This window comes from Cryptotermes secundus, unplaced genomic scaffold, assembly GCF_002891405.2.
Source record: "Cryptotermes secundus unplaced genomic scaffold, Csec_1.0 scaffold407, whole genome shotgun sequence".
NCBI lineage: Eukaryota > Metazoa > Arthropoda > Insecta > Blattodea > Kalotermitidae > Cryptotermes > Cryptotermes secundus.
In genome coordinates this window covers 2,861,811-2,887,255 of record NW_019741981.1, presented here as the reverse complement: position 1 = coordinate 2,887,255, position 25,445 = coordinate 2,861,811, and the positions used below count along the sequence as shown (strand labels likewise).

General features: G+C 37.9%; 1 protein-coding gene across 2 annotated transcripts in view; it reads right to left on the bottom strand.

The window, feature by feature from the left end:
• LOC111872927 (leucine-rich PPR motif-containing protein, mitochondrial) overlaps positions 1–25,445 on the bottom strand; it is a 62,090-nt gene that overhangs the window by 30,367 nt on the left and 6,278 nt on the right. For both annotated transcript variants that reach the window (XM_023867220.2, XM_023867221.2), the window contains exons 3-13: positions 21,953–22,075; positions 20,429–20,696; positions 19,343–19,574; positions 18,586–18,777; positions 15,078–15,285; positions 11,623–11,838; positions 10,497–10,750; positions 9,651–9,821; positions 5,564–5,695; positions 4,282–4,477; positions 3,275–3,488 (exon numbers count right to left, since the gene is read on the bottom strand). In XM_023867220.2, the coding sequence (XP_023722988.1) occupies positions 3,275–3,488; positions 4,282–4,477; positions 5,564–5,695; positions 9,651–9,821; positions 10,497–10,750; positions 11,623–11,838; positions 15,078–15,285; positions 18,586–18,777; positions 19,343–19,574; positions 20,429–20,696; positions 21,953–22,075 (2,206 nt within the window). The remainder of the gene's footprint in view (positions 1–3,274; positions 3,489–4,281; positions 4,478–5,563; positions 5,696–9,650; positions 9,822–10,496; positions 10,751–11,622; positions 11,839–15,077; positions 15,286–18,585; positions 18,778–19,342; positions 19,575–20,428; positions 20,697–21,952; positions 22,076–25,445) is intronic.

Here is a 25,445-nt window from a genome sequence, read left to right as displayed (position 1 = left end):
AGATCTTACACATATGGTAGGACTCCTTGGGCGAGTGATCAGCTCGTCGCAAGGCCTCTACCTGTAGACAAACACAGAAAAACGCACACAAACATCCATGCCCTGAGTGGGATTCGAACCCACGATCCCGGCTTCCAAGCGAGCAAAGACAGTGCATGCCTTAGACCGCTCGGCTACCGTGACCAGCACAATACTACCTCATTTGTATCAAAATATATATACATATGTAGAATGAGGAATCCAATTAAAAGCTGAGAACTGTGTGGCAACTCTTGAAGCAACCATTTCAACACAAACCAGTTTCACAATCAAAGCAGCAGTAGGTTGGTTCCTTCCTTCTTCGCTGTCATGAGCACACCACACACAATCTCTGAGATTCAAACTTCATTCTGGTGTCACCATAATGTGGTGTTCAATGAGTCATTAAGGAGGAAGTTCACTGGATCAACATGCGTATACGAGACTAGGTACTTCAAACCTGGAGATAAGCTCCTTGAGGAGGAGCAGACTAAAGGTGAATGAGCCAGTTTCTTGTTTGCTGGCAAAAACCAATACATTACAACTTAATTATGAATGGTAACCTCTTCCAACTCTGTTCCAAATAGAGTTAATTAGCTTATGGATCTTAGAACGTAATATTTCACCGCCTGCTTGAATCAGTTCTGCTGGAATTTGATCACTACCTGGTGATTTATACCTTATGAACTTTGCAACAACAATTTCAAACTCGAAAGGGCTAGGATCAGATCCTAACAACTCAGCTGTATGTATTTCTATCTGCCTAACATCACATATCGTATGTACGAGTACATTATATAACTCAGAGAAGTAGTTCTTCCACCTATTCAAAATGTCATGGGAATCTGCAAGCAGATCACCATTCTCATACTTTATTAAGTTACTTCTACAATGGGCCATGCCATAGCTCAAGTGGTTAGTTGCTGGCTTCCCCACCGTGGGGGACAAAGTGGCGCTGGGGCAGGTTTTGTCAGAGTACTTCGGTTTCCCCGGACAATCTTCATTCCACCAATTGCTCCGCAATCACCCTCTCTAGCATCTGGGGCTGGTACAATAGGCCAGAAGTGGCTGCAGTACAAGGAACTTAGTCCCTTATTACTACCCATAAAAAAAAAAGTTACTTCTAGATTTGTAACCCTACTTAAAAAGTCATTCATTCTCTATACAGGTCTCTAATGTTTTTGTTCTTACTGTTCATTGCAAGTCATGAATGTTGTCTATCAGGTATTCTCTCTTTTTATTCATGAAATGCCTGCTGGTTTCATGTCTTGTATTCTTCAGATTATCACCATTTATTTTGCTTGGATCCTGTAACCATTGCAATTTGGCTCGTTTCCTTTGGTCTAACAATTTTGAGCATCCTTCATTGAACCATGGCTTATGCTTCTTTGATTCATAATCTACACTCTCTTTGGCAGAAATTTTGATATTCTCTCTAATATTCTCTAATAGTTTCCCAAGCTCTATTAATATCCACTTCAGTGTCTAAGTTTTCCAAAGCTGCAAACCTATTTGCGATTTCAACATGATACTGCTCTTTACCCTATACCTCGTTTAATTTCTTGAGATTGAACTTCTCCATATGAACACTGTGCATCAGTTGTTTACTCACTGCCAGTCTCTCCCTAACTTTTACCACCAGCAGACAGCGGTCAGTATCACAATCTGCTGCCCTGAACAACTGGACATCAAGTATACTTGAATGCTGTTTCCACCCTATCAAAATATGGTAAATTTGGTTGTGCATCTTTCCATCAGGATATGTCCAAGTAATTTTATGAATGTTGTGATGTGGGAACATTGTACTTTTAACAATAATATTTTTGGATGTGGCGAAGTTTACAACTCTAATTCCATTATCATTACTAATTTCGTGCAAACTCGAATTCTGAATTATTGGTTCGAAAGTGTCTACTTTGGCATTGAAATCTTCAGACAAAATTTTCATATGGTAATTAGGGAATTTATTGAATACATGTTCTAGATTTCGTACAACCTGTCCTTCATACGATCAATTTTGTATTCTGCTGGAGCTTGCTCTTGTCACACCAGCAACCTCTTAGTATTATGACATCCTATCACTAACAAACTCTGCCCTCTTAACTGCTGATATGATTCTCTTATGTACAAAAAAACCTGTACCTAATTCATGATTATCACTTCAATTTCCATAGGAAAATGTATATTCGCCCACTGGTTCAGTGCCACCTCCGTCCCTTCTGGTGTCCTGCACTCCCACTAAATTTAACTTATATTTTGAGATTTCTTCTGCCACTGCCCTGAGCTAAGCGTCCCTATACAAACTTCGTACATTCCAAGTACCAAATCTCATACACATTTTCTTTTGCTTAGGTCGTTTATCCAAGAAATCTGTCCAGGTCCAAGGATTCTTGTGAACAAGATTATTTTGTATAGTGAAGTGTTGTTAGCTCCATGCCCAACACCCAAGCTGGAGGATCACCCCTTGTCAGCTGTCTGCAACTGCTTATTCAATATATTCACAGCTATTCTCCATATCTGGAGGCAGTCTTTTTGATAAGAATTTGGAAGTAAAAATATATTTCAATTTTTCTCAAATTTGTTTAAAAATCAGAGAACATAAATTGTGTATTATATGCAGTAATTAAACATTCTGGTTTGAAAACTTAGTAGGAAAATACCATCTAGGACGACAAGATGTGAATGAGAGAACAGCATGTCCCTAAGACTAGTCTTCACCTTAGACTTCATATACTTGTCCGGCTTTCACTCTGACAGTGGATGAATATGACATATATTTTTTTCTGTACTACACAAATTTATAATTACAGGAAATTGTTTTAATAGAACATTTTAATCCAGTCTTTCTTCCAGCTATATTACTCTCCTTCCCTTATTTACTGTAGTAAAACTTTATATAAACACATATTTACTCCACAAACAAAATTATCTTCTTTTATTCAAGATATATGCCTTTATGGGGCAAGTTTTATGTTTCTGTCATGGTATGCAATTTGCCATGACGATTTTTTCAGTGCCTGGGTTCACACTCACATTTTCTTTGTGAACAATGCAGTAAGAAACAATCCTATATTGCAATTCTCATTGCATGCACCCCACTAACGTTTCACAGCCAAAGGCTATATACAATTCATAGCTATGCCCTAAGGGCCACCATAATGTTAACAAGGATGGATACTGAAGACATGTACAGCTATAAGTGAATTCAGAAATCAATTTAACACCACAAACTGAGAAAGCACTGTTAAGTACTTGCCTCACTAAGTGAACTTTAATCAGTGGACCAAGTAAAACATTGTTTGGCTCAATGTACTCATATTTGACAAGTGCATCAAACACCTGTTTCAGATCATCCTGCTTGCCCTGCTCTGCTAGCGAATTAAGGAGTCGCCAGCACAATGTACTGTATTGAAATGATCGGTCCTCCAACTTACGATCTCCTGACTGCTCACTGAGAAATTTCACTGCATCTGAAACCAGAGAAATGAGACTTCTTTGCATTATTTAAATCCAATGAACTCTTGATAAGCAATATAAGTGCTATGTTTGACTATATTTCCACTGTTGCAGAAGTTTCCTCTCCTAAATCATTCATTTCTTGGTTAAGCATATTAAGTGAGGTATGTGATACCACAGAGCATCCTCAGTTGTGAACAGTGGAAACTGCCTCCAAATATGAAAAGTAGCTGCAACTACAGAGGAGCTCCCACCTCATGTTCCTCGATTTAATATTTTCCCCTCACTTAGTCTTAAATTTAAACAATTCGAAGTCAATAATTCCAGTGTTAAATGACCTACATTTAAGAGTTTCCTTAGTTTAGTGTTCAAATCCACTGCTCAGAGAAGAAACACTAAAAACAGGTGTTTTACTTTATCTTTGTTCAGTTTTTGAATGTTCTTTGTTCAGTTTTTGAATGTTTAATCATGCAATATTCTCTGGTGATACAATAAAACAAAATCTTGAGATTATGTATGCCTTGACAACAAACAAAACAAAGTTGGCCATGCATCCATGATGTCTGAAAATGGATAAATTAATATTATGATTGAAAACTTTGTGAAATTTTTATCACTTTCAAATCACATGAAGAAAAGAGCGATCCAGATGAAATACAATTAGATGATGTGCTGTGGAGTGTAATCTGATTATGTTTATTGAAATTCTAAGAATGCAAAACAAAACTATGCTTTCGAGCCTGCCAGATGACAATCTTACAAATGTAAGAGAGAAAACAAGAAATCAACTCTACAAATATTCTTTACCTTGTACTCTGTCATTTTTTACCAACAAAGTAACAATTTTAATGATCTTCATGCTGTCCATTGGAAAGTCTGGTTCATTCTCCTTTAATTTCTTTATAGTGGTCCATACCTCCTCCAGTTTATCATGATGAGCATACAGTTCTGACAGCAGTGCATACATGCCACCAGTAAACACAAAATTATCTGCTTCCAATTCCTGGAAGCAAAGTAAAGCTGTGTGACTCTACAGCTTATCTGACAGGACTTATTAAATATTCTTTTATAATAAAACCAATATGTGTTGCTTGTAAAGCAGCTGAAGTGAGAAGCTGACCACTCACCTCCACCAAGTTCTTAGGCATAGGAACAACTTTCTTTCCAACAAAATTATTCTGATTTTTATATTCCATTCATATCTTCTGTAATTCAGTGCAAGATAGGTACTGATTGAGTTCTGATCTATTTAATGGCACATTTTCAGCTACACAGGTTACATAAAGTGTAATGGCAGGAAGATTATGAAATATGAACTTGCACAAATGTGGAAGTTACTGTGACCTATGCGCTAATACATCATGTGCCACGAGGAAATACGGAAAATCATAAATTTTCAGTCAGTTTACCAGTCTCTTGGTAATAATCATATTGATATCTACAAAATAACGATAAGAGGGGGAAAAATAGTGCTAACCATTCAGAAACAAAACCTGCTATAAACTTTCCTTCTTCCAGGGTTGGGGAAACTTTTCAATCCTAAATTTTTAAAACTGTATTTAAGAATTATATTTCTGAGGAAGAAGCATCAAGCATCTACACTGAAATCCTATTGGTGTACCCTCATTTAGTGAACACTCTTTTCTGTTCCCAGACAAAGCCCAGTATAAGTATCGTCTTATTTTTCTGTACATAGTAAGTCTTCATCTAGCACTTCAAATCCTGTACTAGTAGTTGTACCACACTCTTTACTCACCTGGGAACTGATGGTAGTGCACATACCATTATGAACTTTAAAAATCTATACTAAAAACTATCTGCAATACTGACACAGAATTTTCACTATTTAACAGCTAAAAGCTTGTAATCAGAGGTTTCTGCATAGTACATTAAGAAGTGATGCCACCTACTCTCAAGCACGGCATACTTTACCATTCTTTAGCATGTATATTCTCTCTCTTGGTCAACGAATTCCCTCCCCCCCATTCAATGTGTTCTGAATAACTGCCGTCTAAAAAACAAAGACTGTTACAAGGTAGTTAGTTTCTCAGTGAATTTTAATGAGCAACAGCTGTAAGAAATATATTACCTTCATTATTTGTTCAACCTTTTCAAGATCCTTGTTGCGGCAGTATAACAAAAAAAGTTGCTTTTTAATTCCTCGAGTTGGTTCACCTCTTTCCTCTAACATTTTTTTAGTCTTCAGCAAATGCTCCTCATCCTGAAAACAAAACATTAGTAACGCTATTTCTATCATTTGTTATATTCTACTGTATAGTTCACACAAACTGCAAAATTTTATAATCACTATTTTGGTGCATGATTTACTCAAGGTCTTGTAAAAATGGTTCGCCATGGAAAATAACACAGTCTTTGTGATCTATCCATAAAGGTTTACATTTTCTTTGAAAAATCTGATAAGCCTATATATTGTAACGTGTTGGGTAACTGAAGACGCCGTAGAGATTNAACAAAACATTAGTAACGCTATTTCTATCATTTGTTATATTCTACTGTATAGTTCACACAAACTGCAAAATTTTATAATCACTATTTTGGTGCATGATTTACTCAAGGTCTTGTAAAAATGGTTCGCCATGGAAAATAACACAGTCTTTGTGATCTATCCATAAAGGTTTACATTTTCTTTGAAAAATCTGATAAGCCTATATATATTAACGTGTTGGGTAACTGAAGACGCCGTAGAGATTGTTAACTGGTTTATTTAACAATCTACAAGTATCGGCTACAATTAATGATAACAATGTTACGGATTTCCACACTTTACAAACCCTACAACAAAATTTCTTAACACTATCTTCAAGAGTCTTCACGTATTAATAGCGCGGGAGCTATACAAGTCTCGCTGAATTACACACTCCAAATATAACTGGTTACCACGAACTATCACTGATTCTCGCACACGCGTCTGTAACTCGTAACTTGCGAACTGAGAACTCGGCGATGGCCACATTACAACTAACTCACGCTTACCGCTCAGCCGGCTTTTATTCTGTTCGCTGTTGCCTGTTGTGTGCACGTCACAGTAGGAAGTGGTACCGCATCACCGTGTTTGCGTATAGCTTAGCAACGCTGTTACCTCGCGCTGTCTTATGTCACCGCGCGTTGCGCGTTACATTACCGTGCGGAGGGGGGGAGGGGAGCGCTGACTCATCCGCCACGTCACTGTGGCCTGAGTTGCCACGGTGCTGCTGAGTAAGGAGGGGTTCTCCATTGCGCAACATGTCACAATATAATTAAATGGTTATACAAAAGCAGTTTCATTACTTTTTATTTAACCCCTGGTTTTTTCTAAGTAAAAAGTAAAGCTATCCCTCTAACAGGCCGTGAAGGCCCATAGGATTGTGAGATGTTGAGGGTCCCACATTATCTAGACAATCGGCTCAAAGATAGCGGTAAGGTTGTCAGCCTTATGCAGCGGACACGCTTTACTCCCCAGGAAAATTATTTAATTAATTCCTGGTACTCATTTGTTAAAGGCTGAGTCGGCCCCAGGGCCATAGTGCGGCTGGAAGGCTTAGGTCAACTTGAAAAAAAAAAATACCATGACCTCATCGGGACTTGAACCCATGACCTTCTGGCTTGTAGCATAGTGCCTCAACCAACTACGCTACCACGTGCCCCTGGTTTTTCCTAATGTAATTAAATTAAAAGGATCCTGCCATTTCTAAAGAAGTGAAGTATCATTTAAACTTGAATAAAACTCAGCTGATTGCTCAAGGCTAACTCGAGGACAGTTCGCAAACTGGTGAATAATTCCTCAGATTTAAGATGCACCTCATCAATTTCAATGGGAAAAATGTGAGAAATATGCATCTCATATTTGAAGTAATACAGTATATCTTATCCCTGTCCGCTCACTTCAAATTTTATACCTGCTGCTATCACTTTGAGGATTTAGTGTAGAACATTTTGTTGACACTGCCAATGCATGACATAGAATGCCTCCACAGCTTCAACCATAAATATTAAATTGTAGCATCCTGCTGCACATCACTCAGTATCAAATGTTATTGGTTCACATGCAACACATCTTTCTATAAAACTGATTAAATGTTATTCACTTTAAAAGTTTTACAAATTACATAACTTCTAACTTTTAAAAGCTTTTCACTGTGTTTTGACCAATATAGTCATCATCAAGTGCTTAAAGTTACAGTCAAGGAAACTGCTGTGCTTCTGCTATTACTTTTTTTAATATATGGTCCCCTCTATGCGCATGTGCATTGGAAGTAATGGGTTGTTCTTCCTGTTGTCTTGTGCTACGTTTCCCTTTTATGAATGTACTACAATACTGTGTAAGATTTGAGGCTTTCACGNGTTTCTCACGGTGTTGTCGCTTGCAGATTTCTTATACTTTTTCTTCTACCCTGAAGATGGGGGCGATACGTTCCTCCGAAACGTCGGTTAACACCACATATACACGGTGCCAAATCCCAGAAGACTGCTTTCTTCTTACTACAATACTGTCAGCATAACAGGAATAAACAAATCCTAACCCTCTGCACCAAACAAGCTCATTCAAGCAGTAAAGTTTCTGACTCGTATTCAGGAGGTGTCCAGTTTGAGTCTCTGCTAAGATTCTAACCATCCTGAGTTGATGTTTTCAACGTTTTTATCAGTTTCTCCAGGAAAATGATATGATAGCTCCTCAAGTTAGGCCATGACTGCTTTCCTAAATATACTTTCCAATTTATTACTCATTAATTGTTCTAGCATTCAATCCTGCATAGTTTGAGATAGTGACAATGTCACAAAATAAACCCCTCTGTTCCTCCCAACATGGCAAAATGTAATACAATTTAAACTGATCTACAATATTATATTTCAGCATCCTGTTACACTCACACNATTAAACTGATCTCTTTGGTTCACTGTTGGTTGCTGCACCTCTGGTAGCTTCAACCATGTACCAAGTCATTTCCATGCTTTTTTCCAAGTGGTATCCTTGTTTCCTATCTCATCGCATGACTCCTTCCAGACCAATCACAGACTTTCTTGTCTCCTTTCACCTTGACCTGCTCTTGTTGTGATATGAGGTCTCCCTCTTCTGTGCGAGACACTAGTGATCTGCTGTGTGCCTTGTTCTGTCTTCAAAATAATGTTTTCTTGTATGGCATGTTGATTTTATTTAAATTCTGCTTCCAGTCTACTGAGAATTCTGATGGGTACAGCCCTTGCCTGTGTGTGTGTGTGTGTGTGTGTGTGTACATTTGTATATGGCATTCCTGTAAGTAAGTCATTTGTGACAAGGTACATGTAGTTTTGTTTGAATTATTCCTGACCGCCTGTCATGGAAGTTTTGTATGTCAGCCCTTATGGCTGTGGAACACATTTGAGGCCAGTAGCAAGCCTGTATTGTGTTTTGTATATCCTCTTGCATTAGGCACGTTGAAAATTCAATTCCCTTTTGTATTTAAAGTTCATGTACTCATTCTGTTTAACATTGTGCAAATAACACCAGCATGAGCAGATTCTGTTGAAGCAGTCAAGTTAACGATATACCATTTTGCAAGTGACTTCAGCCATGTACACCACATGTTTCTGTTTAACTGATATCGATACACTTTTCATATTTCCAGTTTTGAGTTATTTTGTTGATGTTTTATGTTCTTTTCTTATCAGTAATACTTCTGTATTTTCTTATATATTCAAGTTACATTACATTTGCATTACACACACTCATGCCTACTCATTTGCAGAGTAGTGGCTCCCCCTACATATGTTAGTGTAGGTCTGCCTTAACCTGTTTGTCCTGTGATTTGTTTCTTATCCTGTCATGCCTGCCAGTGCTAGACATGAGGATCTGTATTTTACTATACTTTGTTTGTCCATCTTGGGAAGTGTGTGCACATTACACACAACTGGAAGATGACCTCTTGAGCCAAGGATGGGTCAAATTAAAAAGACCCAACCTTACTAATGTAATAAAATCTCACCTAAAACATAAATACCCAGAAAAGGCTAACCTACTAGCACCACATGCATAAATGGAACACACAAAGTGGGGTTCCTCTTGGACAGGCCACTAAAAATCTGTAACTAGGTGCATAGCTATAATTTATAGGAGAACATTCTGTAACATGGACATAGTTTAAAAACTATGATATTCTTAATATGTCTTCTCCCTGTTATTTCACATTTGGTTTACTCACTACAGCAACAGGAGGTAGTGCTGAAGGTCTCGTCAATGTGGTGGGAACAAGTTCTCCGGATGTCAATTTCCCTAGGAGGTTTGATATTTGGCTAGTTAATTCTTCTCCAAGCTTCTCTTGTAGACGCTCTGCAGAACTGTTACTCAAACAAAGTCCCTGTTCTACCAAGCCCTGGAAAATAATACTATGATGCATGATGGAAGTGTTCAAACCTGAAAAAACCTTCCCAATACTTTATATAATAAATACAAGTAAAAGGTAAAGTTCTCACAGTGCTTAACAACCACAACACAATACAAATGTAGCTCTATGCATTCTTAATTTTGGAATGACATGATGGTGAATGTTCGGCTTCATGCTGGAGCACTTTTGCTCGTATAGAAAGTCTCTGATACCAAAAGAATAGGAGACTGGGTGGGCTGCAGAATGTTTGGAAGTTATGGCAAACAGAAATATTTATGTTTGGAACTGAATCCCAGTGGCTGTGCAAAAAAAAAAAAAATTCATGTATGCTGCAGTTACAATGAAACTAGTATAATTACTGTGCTGAACTATGTAGCCAGGATACAAATAGTGACAACTGAGAACCCTAGTGTGTGTGTAATGATAAACTGTAAAGTGTGTAGATCAACAGCAACAGAGCTGTACTACCTGTAGTTATGAGTTGCATGTATAAGTGCAATAAATCCAATCCAAACCCTGTCTAATAGTCACAACCCTAAATACATGACAATACAATGAAACCCCCATTTAACGTTCCTTGATTAAAATTCTTCTCCCATTAAAAGTTCAATCAATAATGTCACTGGCCCATGTATTACATGGCTTAATTGCAACAAATTTTACCTGCAATATTGCTTCAATCTGCGCCACTCTGTTCTGACCAACATTTGCAATATCCAGAATAAAATTTCCAACTATTTCTGTACGTTCTGGCACTACTACAGCTGAGTCCTCATCTGCAAGCACTGCTCTGTCAACGCTGTCATGAATTTGGCGCAAAATGGCAACAAATGAATCTCTGTCTTTAGTATGATTATATGCCTGCACCAGAGGTCTTCTTAATAATGATGCTGAGTAGTAGGCCCGGTACCGAGTTGCTGTCCAAAAAATTGAAATGAAAACAGAATAAAACATAAACTGATAGTCATTCATTATATCCATGAATTAATGTTTTAATGTGCAATTAACTGATCACCTCTGAATAATAAATATTTTTCTCTTTAGGCTCACTGGCCTGTAGTCATATCCAAATACAGAGTCCCACAGAGACTCTGATTAAAAATGTCAATTCAATGACATTCGCACATAGCTTTTCATATATTGACCTTGGCTATGTTACCTTGGAAACAAAACCGCCACTTGGTAGACCATTGCTGGTTACTGAATAACAAATGGCAATGAAATTCATCCAACAAGCAGAGCTGGATCTGACAAATATGATAATTTATATATTTGGGCCACTAGAGCACTTACCATTATATACTTCAAGATACCACCTACACAGCTTTATCTAGGGAAATGGTCACCATAAACTACTAATTTAACAAAAATCATTACAGCCATTTAAGAGAAAATCATCATTTTGTATTTTGGGCCTAATCTGAAGGGCCCTTATTCTTTATAGCTAGAACATTCATATTCACCAGGCAAAAACCTATGACTAATAAACTTGTAAACACCAAATATGAAGAAAATCTGTCCAATTATTCAGGTTCCAATGAGGCTCACATCAATACAGATATGCAAAGAGACAAATGGCATTCAAAACCCACTTCAATAAGGTTCACAATGTGTAAATCCATCAACATTTTGAGATAAATTTTGTTCACAATCACAGCACTTTCCCATATTACATTTATTTGAAAGCAAAAACTGTCCACAATTAGCCTAAGACAAATTGGGGAAAAGAGAAAACAAAATCAGGACACAATGATAAATTGGACGAGATAGAAGTTATTGCCTGCCTTACCAATTCTGGCAGCTTCTGCTATCAAGTTCATATTAAGACGATAATGTACAAGAGCACTTGCAGCTGCTGCTATGGTAATTCCAGCATTTCTAAGATCCCATATTATTTCATCAGATGAAGTCTTTTCCAAGCTGGGAATAACATAGTCTCTTAATGTTTCTCCTCCAACAATTACGTTGAACTGCGTACACATGCGGGACACTATATCCAGCACAACTGCAACCATTCAAAAGGAGTAAAGTAAAAATTGACACAAAATCAAATTTATGTGTAAAAGGATCAAATTACTTACTTACTTACTCATGGAGCTGAGCCCTTCTTGAGGAGCCGCCAATTCTGCAGCTACTCAAGAATTTCCCAGCATTTTATGGAACTCGAAGGTTCATCACCGTGTTCACAAGAGCCCTCCACTGGTCCCTATCCTGAGCCAGATCTATCCAATCCATACCATCCCATCCTATCTCTCTAAGATCCATTCTAATATTGTCCACTCACCTATGCCTTGGTCTTCCCAGTGGTCTCTTTCCTTCTGGCTTTCCCACCAATATCCTATATGCATTCGTCTCCCCCATTCATGCTACATGCCCTGCCCACCTCATTCCCCTTTAACTTGATCATTCTAATTCAGTGGTCGGCGAACCAGGGTAAATTACCCCAAGTGGGGTAAAAATGAAATTCTTGGGGGTAATGATGACTCAATACACATAAATGAAATTGTATAAAAAACGCGTTCCTTGTTATGACAGAAATTTTTCTTCCGGCATATAACCATCCGTAATAACGGCTGCTATGGAAATTGCTTAAAGAGTCCATCATGGCAGCGTGACGTCATCACTAAACTAAATCACTAAACTATAGATAAACGCACCCAGCATGTTGTGGACGATAGCGTTTGGATCAACGCTTTTACGAGTATATTGGAGACAGAAAGCAGTACAAAACAAGATTGATGCCTTTTCAAGGTTGGCTTTGTTTTTGGAAGATTGTGAAAATATTACTTTTGACAACATCAAGGACACAGTTATAAGGCATCTTACCAAACTCAAAAAGCGGTTCGATGATTACTTTCCAGATCTTGAGTCACATAATGTCAGTTGGGTTGTANGACTGGACCCCGAAGACAGTATGCAAATTGCTCTGACATCAAATTGTCCCAATTTTGATGTTATTGTATTAAAAATGAAACATCATTTCTCCAAAACCTGAAGTGAAAAAAAATTTCTAAGAAATCCTTTTGTTTCATAATGAGGATATTAATTTACTCGTATTTTATCGCATTTATTTTATACTTTTTATATTTATAATTGTATTCTCCATATAAATAGATTCAATAAACCTTTTGAATTTGAATAATCTATGATTTTCTCTCTTTCAAATCAAGGGGGTAACGTCAGCGTAAATAAATATATTTTGGGGTAATAAGTAAAAAAGTTCCCCGACCCCTGTTCTAATTATACTTGGAGAAGAGTACAAGTTATGAAGCTCCTCATTATGCAGTTTTCTCCAACCTCCTGTGACTTCATCTCTCTTTGGTCCAAATATTCTCGTCAATACCCTGTTCTCAAACACCCTCAGTCTATGTTCCTCCCTTAATGTCAGACACCAACTTTCACACCCATACAGAACCACAGGCAAAATTATAGTTTTGTATATTCTGGTTTTTATGTTTTTTGGACAATAGATGAGAAGACAAAAGGTTCTGGACTGAATGGTAGCAAGCATTACCCGAGTTCAATCGCCTCTTAATTCCCTCCTGAATCAGGTTTCCGTCTGTTATCGTTGTTCCCAAATATCTGAACTGTGCCACATTTTCAAAACATCTGTTTCCTATCTTTATGTCATGATTTTGCCCTGCATTTTGGTGACGAGACAGTAACATATACTTGGTTTTCTCTGTGTTTACTTCTAGGCCAACCTCATTAATTGCATCAATTAAAGTTTGTGTGTTTTTCTTTATGGTATCTACATTATCACCCAGTAGATTCACATCATCGGCGTAGACCAACAGCTGATGTGTCCCGTTTAGTTTCAGTCCCACCTGGTTTCCCTGGTTGCATATTCTAAGGCAAAGTTGAAAAGGAGTGGCGATAAAGCATCTCCTTGTTTTAGACCATTTTGGATAGGAAATTTATCAGACAAATGTTTACCTACACAGACTTTACTATACATTTCGCTTAAACACATTTTAATCAACCTAACTAGTTTCAAGGGTATCCCAAACTCCATCAGAATATTGTACAAGACTTCCCTCCTAACTGAATCGTAGGCTTTCTTGAAGTCTATGAATAGCTGATGTACTGTCTCATCGTACTCCCATGCACATACTTTCTCATATAAAATTGGCTTTGACTATGTTACCTTGGAAAAGAAATCCACTTTTGCTCTGTAGACTGTTGGTAGTTACTGTATACTGAACAGCAATGAAATCCACTGGACCAATAAAGCCAGTTTTTTATAAAACCAACATTTCGTGTTCGGGCAAATCTATTTCTATATCAAAATGGAGTTCTCTCCTTCTGCAGCAAAGTTTTCAACAGTCTCTCTCAAAGTCTCACACAAGCAACTACTAATACTATCCATTTTAAAACAGCATTGAAATGTTACTTACTTACTCCTTCTACACCATAGATGAATATTTCAATGTAAACAGTAACTAGTATCAGAGCTGAAGTGTATTCTCAAGCATGTTACTGTATCATTTTGCTTATTTGCAGACTGTGCTGTATGTATCCAGTTAGCATGGTATTATTAATACTGTATAATATTAACTTTTTAAGCAAAACTGTTGTTGTATAGATATTATGTGTTTGTACTTGACATGTTCCATACCCTACGATGTCATCCTGTACTTGGATTTACAAAACATAAATAAATTCGAATTCAAATTTAAAACAACATGGCACTTGCACAAAATGTGCCTTCAGCTTATGGTTTTATAGTGATAACAAATGAACTACTGGAGCTAGACATGTGAAATTCTGTGTGGCAACAAATATAAATATATGTACAAATTCAGAATGTAATATCTTTATGTGTTAACAAACATAACATCTTTCATGTCTGTGTACATAAGTATAACATTTTTGTCATACATCAAATTTCATAACAACATATAATTTTGTAATAACAGACAAAACCCTTTCATATTACCGTTTTAAAGCAATTCCTTCTAATGTCTGCCTTCTGAAAATAATCCATATGGGCCCAAACATGTAAAGATAGTAAAATGAACTATCTCATATATGTATGTTTCATTGGACGGCACTCTTATTTAGATCATTATGTGTATTTATATCTGAAATTTATAAATTTATATCTAAAGCAGTCAGAATCTGTACTAGCAGGAATTATAAATTCCTCCCAAAAATTCTTACTTTTTCTTAATATAGAATGTTAAATCCTTTACTGGTATTTCCAAGGTAGTGTCAAGTATGAAAGCAGTACCTGATACTTACTGTCCCTGTCATTGCGATGGCTGGCAAGGAGAGGCCAGAAGTAGTGCTGCCTGAGAGGAAGGTTCTTCTCTTTCATTACATGCAAAAGGGCACAAGCCTGATCAATATTCCCCGACTGGAGACTGCTTTCTGCTGCTATAAAGATTGCTCTAGGGTTTAAATTCTCTTCCTCCAATTTTTGACATATGGATATGATTTTCTCAACCGGCTGAAATTAATACAAAATACTCAATGCCTGACAGAACTGCAATACATACTCAGAGCTGGGAAATTCTTGGGGGCCCTCTCATTCAGATGAGTTAATATCTCATGCTGATGCCTCTCCTTTCAAGACTGCTATATTTTGCTTGCAGCAGGCATAGAGCATGTACTGGGAAAATGGTATTTACAAGATTTTGTTTCATGCTGAAATAAAATCAAAGAGTTCATAACAGAACAAAGGTTAACACATATAAGATAGTGTGTAATGATTTTAGCTCCCACTACCAAAACTTATATTGCATGCTAAAGCAAGGATTGACCTTGTGCTTTTACTTACTGTGTAGGGAAATACATAATGTGAAGGTGCAGATACTGTACTTCAAATCGAAATACAACAGGTCGTTTCCTACAGCAACCCTGTTCTTGCTTGTTGCCACTTTCTGGCATGGCACACTGAGATTACATGCTACGTTTCAAAACACATGATGTCAATTAAAACCAATAGTTGAATGCCATATAATGTTCCTCAAATTATGGTTTTTCCATCATTTAACATCAAATTCCAATGACAAACAGTCAAAAATCTCGGCATTATATTTCCTCCATTTAATATTACCTTCAGTTTAGTGTTCCAGTGCTCCCCATGAAAACCTTAAACATGGATTTCACTGTACTATACTGTGACGTGGATGGAGCAATGGGAAGTAGGGGTCACATGAACTCTGCGGTCTCATGAGTGACATCACATACCCCCACCCTTTCCATTATCACGCAACGCTCGGTGGGCGCTCCTCCCCTGCGGTGACGTGCCGAGTAGAGCTGAAGTGAGCCGAGCCGAAGCTCGCTAGTTACTACACAGCAGTAAACAGCTCTTGACAGTGTTGCTAGCAACACCTGTAAACACAGCGTCAGGCAACAGCGGTACCTGTCACATAACTGTTTTCTGTGTTGTCCGTGCCGAGGCTAAATAAGGAGCAGCGAACACTATTCAGTAGTGAGTGATTAGTGAGTGAGGATTGAGCCAGTTACTAGTGAGTAACGATTACCCAGTCAGTTGAATTGTAACAGTCGCCGAGTCGGGTTGTACTGAGTGCATGGCAGTGACTACAGGAGATGTATTAGTGATACTGCCAAGGGCAGTAATTGTGAGACTGTAAATTGTGTAATTGTAAGAGCGAATGTTCAATAAATTCATTATATCATATAAGGCATGAAGTCACTTGTCATGTGACATATACCCAACACGTGACAATACTTTATAAACAATCAAATGATAACTGTTTAAAACAGTATTTCGTGTACAATCATTAAATACCATATTTCAGTTGTTCATTCAGCTTGGCTACATACTTTTAGGCACACTGTTGCTAATATTGGAAATTCAGCAACAGCACATAATATTTCTGGAATGATCTCTTGAGAACAAACATTTATTTCGTTTTACATTTGTTCTTCCAACTTACTCTTATGAGCTTCAAGGCGTATAGTAATTTCTATTTTCTGTTTTTCTGGGCAGTAACTCGTGGATTCTGATGTGTACAGAGTCTCAGATCTTTATTCTACAAGGAAATCCCTTAAAAAGTGTGACTGGGTGATCTAAACTACTTCCTTTGCCCTCTCTTTCACAAATTAACTGACTTTCCTGAATTTATAATTGCACAGGAATGAGATATTCTACTGAATTTCCTTGCCATAAGTTTTGTGTCATGTCCATAGGATTAAAATCTGTAACAGATCAAAAATGATGCTACACATTAACTAAGCTTTGTAATAAATCAAATATTTTTGTGACTGTTTAGACTCAAGTTGGAACCATTTGGAAAATATTTTGTATCTTCATACATCCAGGAATCTAATATTGCTCATGCAGGACTTGAGGTCCTCACAATGGTGACTACAATGACTACTGTCTTCTGGGATGTGGTGCTGTGTAGTTTGGTTGATAGGTTCCTCCAAAAACATGGAATCTACATACCACACAACATCGCATTAACATTACTCAAATTATCCCCTCAGACCAATTAAATTGTCAGATATCTTGAAAAACTGTATGATGATAGCAGAAGTAGTCTGCCAGCGAGATAACTGAAAAGACTCAATGCTTATGAGCCAGGTAATAGGAAGCACTGCTACCCCTTCCCATTCCATCTTTGCAGGGCCAATCTTGCTGACACTGATAAATAATACAATTGGAATTTGTCTAAGCTTGATATAATGTTTACTCAGTATGCAGTCAACAGCCTTTGGCTGCCATGAACATGTACCAGCCACAACAGCACACATTCAGCTCTAAGCCCCTTAATATTTTAGGTGGCTCCTAAAAATTTAACAAAGTTATCACCATGTAGAACAGGAAATAGATTGATAAATTCTTAACAGTTGGTTCATCCTTCAACATTTTAATCTTGTGTTAATTTTTGTGAAACCTTTTTTTTTATTGCTAGTGGGATGGGACTAAGTCCCTTGTAGTGTGACCACTTCTGGCCTATTGTACCAGCCCCAGATGACAGGTGAGGGTGATTGTGAAGCAATTGCTGGAATGAAGATTGGCAGGGGAAACCGAAGTACTCAGAGAAAACCTGCCCCAGCGCCACTTTGTCCACCACAAATCCCTGTTGACCAGACCTGGGATCGAACCCAGGCCACCACGGTGGGAAGCCAGCAACTAACCACTTAGTGCAGATCTAAGGAACATTAAAAAATTAAGTTTCACTTCACCACTGGGGTGATACGCACACAGAACTGAACATGAAATCGTGAATACTGATCTAAGAGCATACAGAAGCACAATAGACCACTGTAGGTCGCGGTGCAATGGCCGAGAAGGCCTACCCCTCATACAAGAGCATATAGACTTACACAGAATTGAGGAAATCTGTAGAATTAGGGGCTCTGCACACTTCGGGCCCAATTATGTTTAAGAGTGCTACAGTAGCATATAAAATTGAAAAAATACAAAATACAGATTTTTAGAAAGAACTCTAAATATGCATTTTTCACAAAAATAACTACTATATGCAACCAGCATGTGCAGCAATCTATGGGAGTAATATGTTCCTATAAACCCACACACCATCATTATGATCTCATTACACAGATATATTTATGAGCAATACCATTATTTTTTTATTCCTTGCTTACTCTGTTAGTGTTCACAAGTTGATAGGTAAAGAATAAAGTCACAAAACCCTAGTTCTCCACCAGACTGAGAAGACCAAGGTGTTGTAAAAGAATCTTATATCCAAGATCTTCATGGCCACAGTTTACATGGTGCAAGATCAAATTAATTTTCTTATTCTTTACTTACCCTATTAGCATTCACAAGTTGACGGATAAAGAATGATCCCACAAGTCCTAGCTCTCCACCAGAACGCGATGGCCGAGGCATTGTGAGAAGAATCTTATAACCAAGATCTTCATGGCCACAGTTTACAAGGCGCAAGATTAAATTTACAGCATCCTGATTGTATCCTGCTGACTGCCGCATTCGGTCTATCAACTTAAAATAAAGTTTAATTAATATAAAGAATATCATGTTACAGAAAAACTTGACTTAAATCTTTTTATTGCTAGTGAAAATAATGTGTATATCAGCTGTGAGTTAGTGACCAAAGTGACTGGATTTGGTCATGCCTGCAACAAATTCACTCCTGAAATTATACATATTTCCCTCATCTTCAAGTCATAATATCTAAGATCCATATACTCGGTTGCAGATATCTCGTTTCAAAATAAAAAAAATTGACATGGGGAATTGAAGATGCAGCCATTACTAGGTTATGGAAGAATAAACAGTGATGCAACAATGGAATAGGTCAAGCCACACAACCAATGGAAGTACCGCTTGGAATGGTGTTCTCTGTGGGTCTCCACTGATAGTGACATCATGCAATAACAGGGGGATAGCAAGAATCAGTGTTTCCTGTTGGGTATACAAATATAAGTATGAAGAACATTGTGACACTGTGGCTGAATGGATGCTGGGTATTAACAGGTAAAATTAAGATGTTTCTGGAGCCCCATATGTATCTACTCCTGGTGCAAGCTGAGCAAAATGAACTTACTTTATCAACATGTTCAAGATGATCATTTACTGCAAGAGAGTATATGATGTCCATATAGTCTCTATCTAGGAGCTGTATATCCTTAGCATCACACTGTTCTAGTGTTTTGGTGATGGCATCAATATCACCTTTCTTAGCATAGCCACAGAGCAGAGCAGTGTATGTGTCAGCACTAGGCTCCAGTCCCGCTTGCTGCATAACTCCAATGATACCAGATGCACTTTCCGTATCACTTTAACCAAAAAACATAGGAATATATTAAAAAAATGGGAATGAACTATTCATTTCCTTTCATATGTTCTTCACTTTTCTATGCAATCTGTGCAGTGTAACCATTTCAGGGCATAAACAAAGCCACAATGAAAAGCAAAGTTAACAGTTCTGATGAATGCTTAGTAAGGCAGCTAATAAGTAATTTTTATAGAGAAGAGAAGGATGACACTAAATACAACTTACTGCAGGACAGTTGACAGAAGTGTCTTTAAGGGAGCTGACGACTTACAGTAAAATTAGAATTCAAATGGGCCAAACCTGAATGTAACAGAAAAACTGTTTTGGGGAGAAACAGAATCAGGCCACTCAGACTTCCATATTCAAGAGCAACACTCCCTAAGATAGTAAGGAGTCCTATGTCCACAGGAGTCAGGACAGCAGTCAAGGGACAAGAGTATTGGGTACTTAGGGATCACTTATTATGGCAAACATGCCAAAAAAATGACCCATGTTTTATGCAATGGTTTTCCACACACATAACATCAAGCAACTGACTATTCCAATGGTTCTTGTTGCCAAAATGATGACCTGCTTGCAAGCCCTAATTGTTCTACTGTAGTTTCACTGCATATTCTATCTACTATCGAAATGAGGGTATGTAATCATCAGTGAGACAAGTTGTTAGGTCACGATTAGAAAGCTATTAGATTCTGTGTCCAGCATAGTTTTGGTATTCATTCACCAAGAGGAAATTCAAACAAACTTGCACAGTACTTTTCTTCCAAAAGATTTCCTACACAAGTATGATGTACCATTGTTCATACAGGAGATGCAATGTGTACAGTATATAAGGTATTTTATTTACTGACATACTCTGCCTGTGAGTGCCCCATAATAAGAGCATTGAACACATTCTCATTGACTGGCAGCTGCTTCTCTCTCATAAATTCAAGGATGCGTGTGGCTCCTTCTATGTCACCCTGTTGGCAGTATCGTGATATCAGGCGTTGATATGTTACTCTATTTGGTTCAATGCCTTTATGTTCCAAATTTGCCAGAAACTCAGCAGGAGAGAAAGAATGTTCATTTTCCAAGTAGACTCGAAGCAACGCATTGTAATGGCTAACATCCATTGGCACTCCTGCAATATAAACAAGGTATGAATTGTGTAAGATTTGAGGTTTTCACAGCTGTGACTATGAAGAAAGCCATCTTCTGGGATGTGGCGCTGTGTAGATACCATGTTAACCGACCTTTCGGGGGCACACATCACCTCCATCTTCAGGGTAGAAGAAAAAAGAAAATCTGCGAGCAAGGAACCAGCATGAGCAGGTGAAGACAAACTAATGTCAAGTCAAACAAAACCAGCTGTATAAGAGCAGGAAGAGAAGGGAGAGGGGCTACATGGGAAATCAGTAGAGAGGAGAGGGGAAGGGTCTGGGGAGATGGGCCAGCAGGTAACAGGCCAGAGCCTGGGTTCATAACAAGTCAGGTCATGTGGGATTTGCGGTGAACAAAGTGACAGGTTTTCACTGCGTACTTCAGCTTCCTCTTCCAATTCTCATTCAACCAGCTGCTCCACACTCATTAATCATCCTAAAATCTGATAGTATATAGTCTTGATATTGACAGTCCCAACTTAAAAAAAAAGGAAACATATCTGAGAAATGACCATGGCCAACATAATACTCATATAATAAACCATTGTCACAAACCTCTACAGACCCAACATAAATGAAATCATTATGCTTAAGAACAACATTATGAAGAAGTGGAGATGGAGGTGCTCAGATGCTCTTAACCTTGACACTGTATGTTCATTATGACACACATTTCTTAAAAGTTTAGGAATTATACCAAGTGAAAACTAATAACTAAAGGGGGAAAGTTTTTAAAAACTATATAATTCAAAATAGTCAAGAGAAGAATAAATTTTGGAAATGGCTGCTATTATCCCATCTAAATTTCCAAAACAGCAGAAAATAAGGCACATCTTATTTTTTCACACATCCTGGCCACTTCATTTTAGAGGGAGAGGGGGAGGAGTGAAGAGAGGAAGATCAAAAATTGAGGTGCACAGTTTATTCATGATGAAGGTGACAACTGTGTGTGACGCATCCATTATAAGTTCCATGATACTAATAATTCCAAACATAGTCTTAATGTTCATGGCTTTCTCTGTCTCTTGCATATATGCACACAGGTGCAGTCTGCAATGTATGAGTGGATGTTGATCTGCAAGGTACTGTGTGCATGTTCTGTTAAGGGCATGCATTTACAGTCTTTTTTTTTTATTGCTAGTGAGGTGGGACTAAGTTTTACGGGCATTTAGAAGTGTACAAACAACACGGCAGATTATGTACGAAAATCATATAAAGGAATACTATTTGCAAATACCAATGTTCTCCAAAGTTTTCCAGATTTCTTCAACCAACTGAGTACGGACTTCTGGGGAAGCTTCTGGCACCAAATTTCCACAGCATCGAATAATGAGAAGAGACTGCGTACTAGTTGCAGACTCTGTAACATACAAGTAACAATTAATTCTCCTTCTCTTCTGTCTATGTACCATGCCATGGTAGGATGTAGAGAATATAGGGGTAATGTACTATGGACTCTAGACCCCACCACTATATGGACGTCAGTGAACATCTTCACATTCTGCTTAAATGCACTCTTAATGTGTACTAGACTGGAGGTAGAATGATCCCTAGTGCCAGTTTGGATGTAGAGAAAGGAAAGTCACTGCCTCTGTCAGGAATCAAACCTAGACATCCAGCCAGCAGTAGTCATTATACTGAGCAGTTCCAGTTAGTCCAGCTCTAATACATTTTTATTCAAAGGATATTTAATGATGAAACCACTTAAGCTTGAGAACAAAATACGAATCAGAATATTTGCAGCTAAACGAGAAGAACAAAAAGGGCAATGCGGGACATTGCAGAACAAGGAATTCCAGACTCTGTATTCATCTCCTATTGTTTTCATCAGGTTACTAAATCAAGAATAATTAAGTAGAACAGAATGCTTATAATCTTCAGAAGAGCAAAATGTTGAATCTCATGTTCTCACAGCCATGACTGCAAACAGTACCGTTTTGTGATGTGATACCATATAGTGTGGAAGAAGATTCCTGTTCTCTGGGATGTGATGTCATGTAGATTGGCAGGAGCCCCCAGATCTTTCATATGGACTCTTTCATTCATGCTGCCTGTCCAAAATTCTATATGTATTTCTTACTTCCCATCATATGCTACATACTGTGTTCATCTCACCTTCTTTGATTTAATCACTTTAATAATGTACATGAAAAGTACAACTCAGTAAGCTTTTCATTCATCACTTTCCACCAGATCTAATGTTCAAACTAACACAGTTGAACAAACCTTCAGCACTTTGTTGTTTAACACTCTCACTCTGATGAATAAAATCTGGTTTATCAAATCAAAATACTCACCCTCCTCATGCTCCTTACCAACTTCTCAGAATCTTTATTGATACTATTCCACTTGAACATTCTTTGACAGGATTTGTGCAATAATACCACTATCAAATTAAATTTGAAGGCAAGTGGATGAAAAAAAATTACCTGCATAATGTGAAATTAATATAAAAAAGTCACAGTTTACAAAGAATAAATATTTCAATTACAGTGCCTATAATCAGATAAAATCTAAGATTAAAAACTGTAAATTATTTCTTAACATTTAATGGATGGCTTTTACAAGTTACTTGTGGGGAAAAAAATAATACAATGAGTTGTCTAATTAATAATTAGCACATTTCTATGAAGACAAAATTTCCAATTACAGATCAATATCACTTAAATATTTAATGTATTGTGATGCGGATGGCGCAACGCTCGGTAAACACCACCCTCCACAGTGATGTAACAGTATAGGAGCCGCGGCCGCTGCTATGGTAACAGGCCAGTAAACACCCCCCTCCCCACGGTGACATAACAGCACTTCCCACAGTGACATAACAGAGGACACCGCGGCTACTATGCAGCAATAAACAACTCTCAGCAGCGTTCTCCACCAACGCCTGTAAACACGGAATTATGGAACAGTGGTAGCTATCACGTAACTGTTTTCTGTGTTGTCAGTGCAGAAGCGACTGTGATACTGCAGATGGCTGTAGTGGTGTAATTGTGAATTGTGTAATTGTAAGAACGAATGTGCAATAAATTCGCTAAAATCCAAGACGGTGTGAAGTTATTTGTCGCGTGACATATCCAAAATGTCTTCAGAGACAAAACACGTTACAGTATCTAACAAGTGTATGCATCAGATATTTAACTGAACCTTCTCTATAACACAAATTAAAACCCAAATTAATCTCCTGTTCTCAAGTGAAGTCTTTTGCTAACATCAAAGTCAAAGATTACCTATTCAGGAATTTGACTTCCTACATTAAATGTCAATCGAAGGGATCTAGTGTCAGGGATATTCAGTATTGAGGGGGTGGGTTTCCCCATGCACCGCGACCAGTATTGATCTATTGTGCATCCCCCTTTTAATTTCTACCGTCTCCATACCCTACCGGTACTGGTGCTTACTATCAGCCCCTTTCTGCCAGCGAGGTTCCAACCTTCTACTGGCAGTGGTATCTAATAGTTAGTCCCTTTCTGTCAGAGAGGTCCCCCCTCCTCTGGCAGTGGTACCTAATACTTCCCCCATCTACCAGAGGCATTGGAAACTCTTTTGGGCGGGAAACTTTTGGCCAAATTTTGCTCAGAGGTCGCCTAGAGACATGAGGTTCTTTTACATGCCATAAATCTACGACACAGGACCCACGGCTTAAAGTCCCTCCCGGAGGACTTGTTCCCTGAATTTTTCCGCCCTTAAAAATTCCACGACCTCCACCAGGTTTGAACCCGCGTACCTTGAGTCATGAGGTGGGAACGTTACCCCTAGACTACGGAGGCCGCTTAGCGTCAGGGATATAGCGTCATGATTCTGTTGAAAGTCAACTGATTTTTCAGAGGAACATGTTGCCTCCATTCTCAGGGATGAGGAATAAGCCAAGCAAGAAAACTGGTTGCTTGGCTTATCTTTAGCCCTGAAGATTGTGGCAATATATTCCTTTGAAACATCAGGTGACTTTCAACAGATTACATTGTGTTATATCCCAGAAGATAAAACCCTTCATAACCACTGCTCTGAGAACTCCAAATCCTATGTAAATGTAAATCCATCGGTATGTTAGTTTGTCTGCTGTAGATGTCTAGATGTACACTAAATATGTGGACAGATAAATAAACTATTAGTTTTTTTTTATTTTCATCTGACAACCATCACAATGTGCCACACAAGCTAATTTGCTCACATTCTCAACAAAATTCCTACTAAAAGAAATATACAAAGGTGGATCAGAAAGTTTCTTTCATGAACAGTGAACTGAACACAAAAGTTTGTTGGGCGTTCTGCATCATCAACCGTACAGTAGCAATTCTGCCTGAATGGCTACAAACCATTTGGGCCACTGAAGAAATATCTTACAATCTGTGAATTCAAACTAGATTCTGAGATAATGGAAGTAACAAGGGCACACAGTTCTTCCAAAATGACATCAATAAACTGGTCTGACAGTGGAAAGTCTCAATGTCCATGGTGATTATCTAGAAAAATTACTTTGGGGTAGACTACAATCCTGTATATGTAATATACTGGTTTTATGTATGATCTGAAGGAAATAAATTCATTAAATCAACTTTCTAATCCACTCTCACATATAGATGTACAGTAAAACTTGGTTATAGCAACATCGGTTTCTGCGACACCTTGTCTATTGCGTCAAATATTCAATGGTACGAACTAATTCCTCATAAAGCAACTGTTTTTATACCTTGCTTAGTACGACATGCACAAATGCATCAACCTCGTAT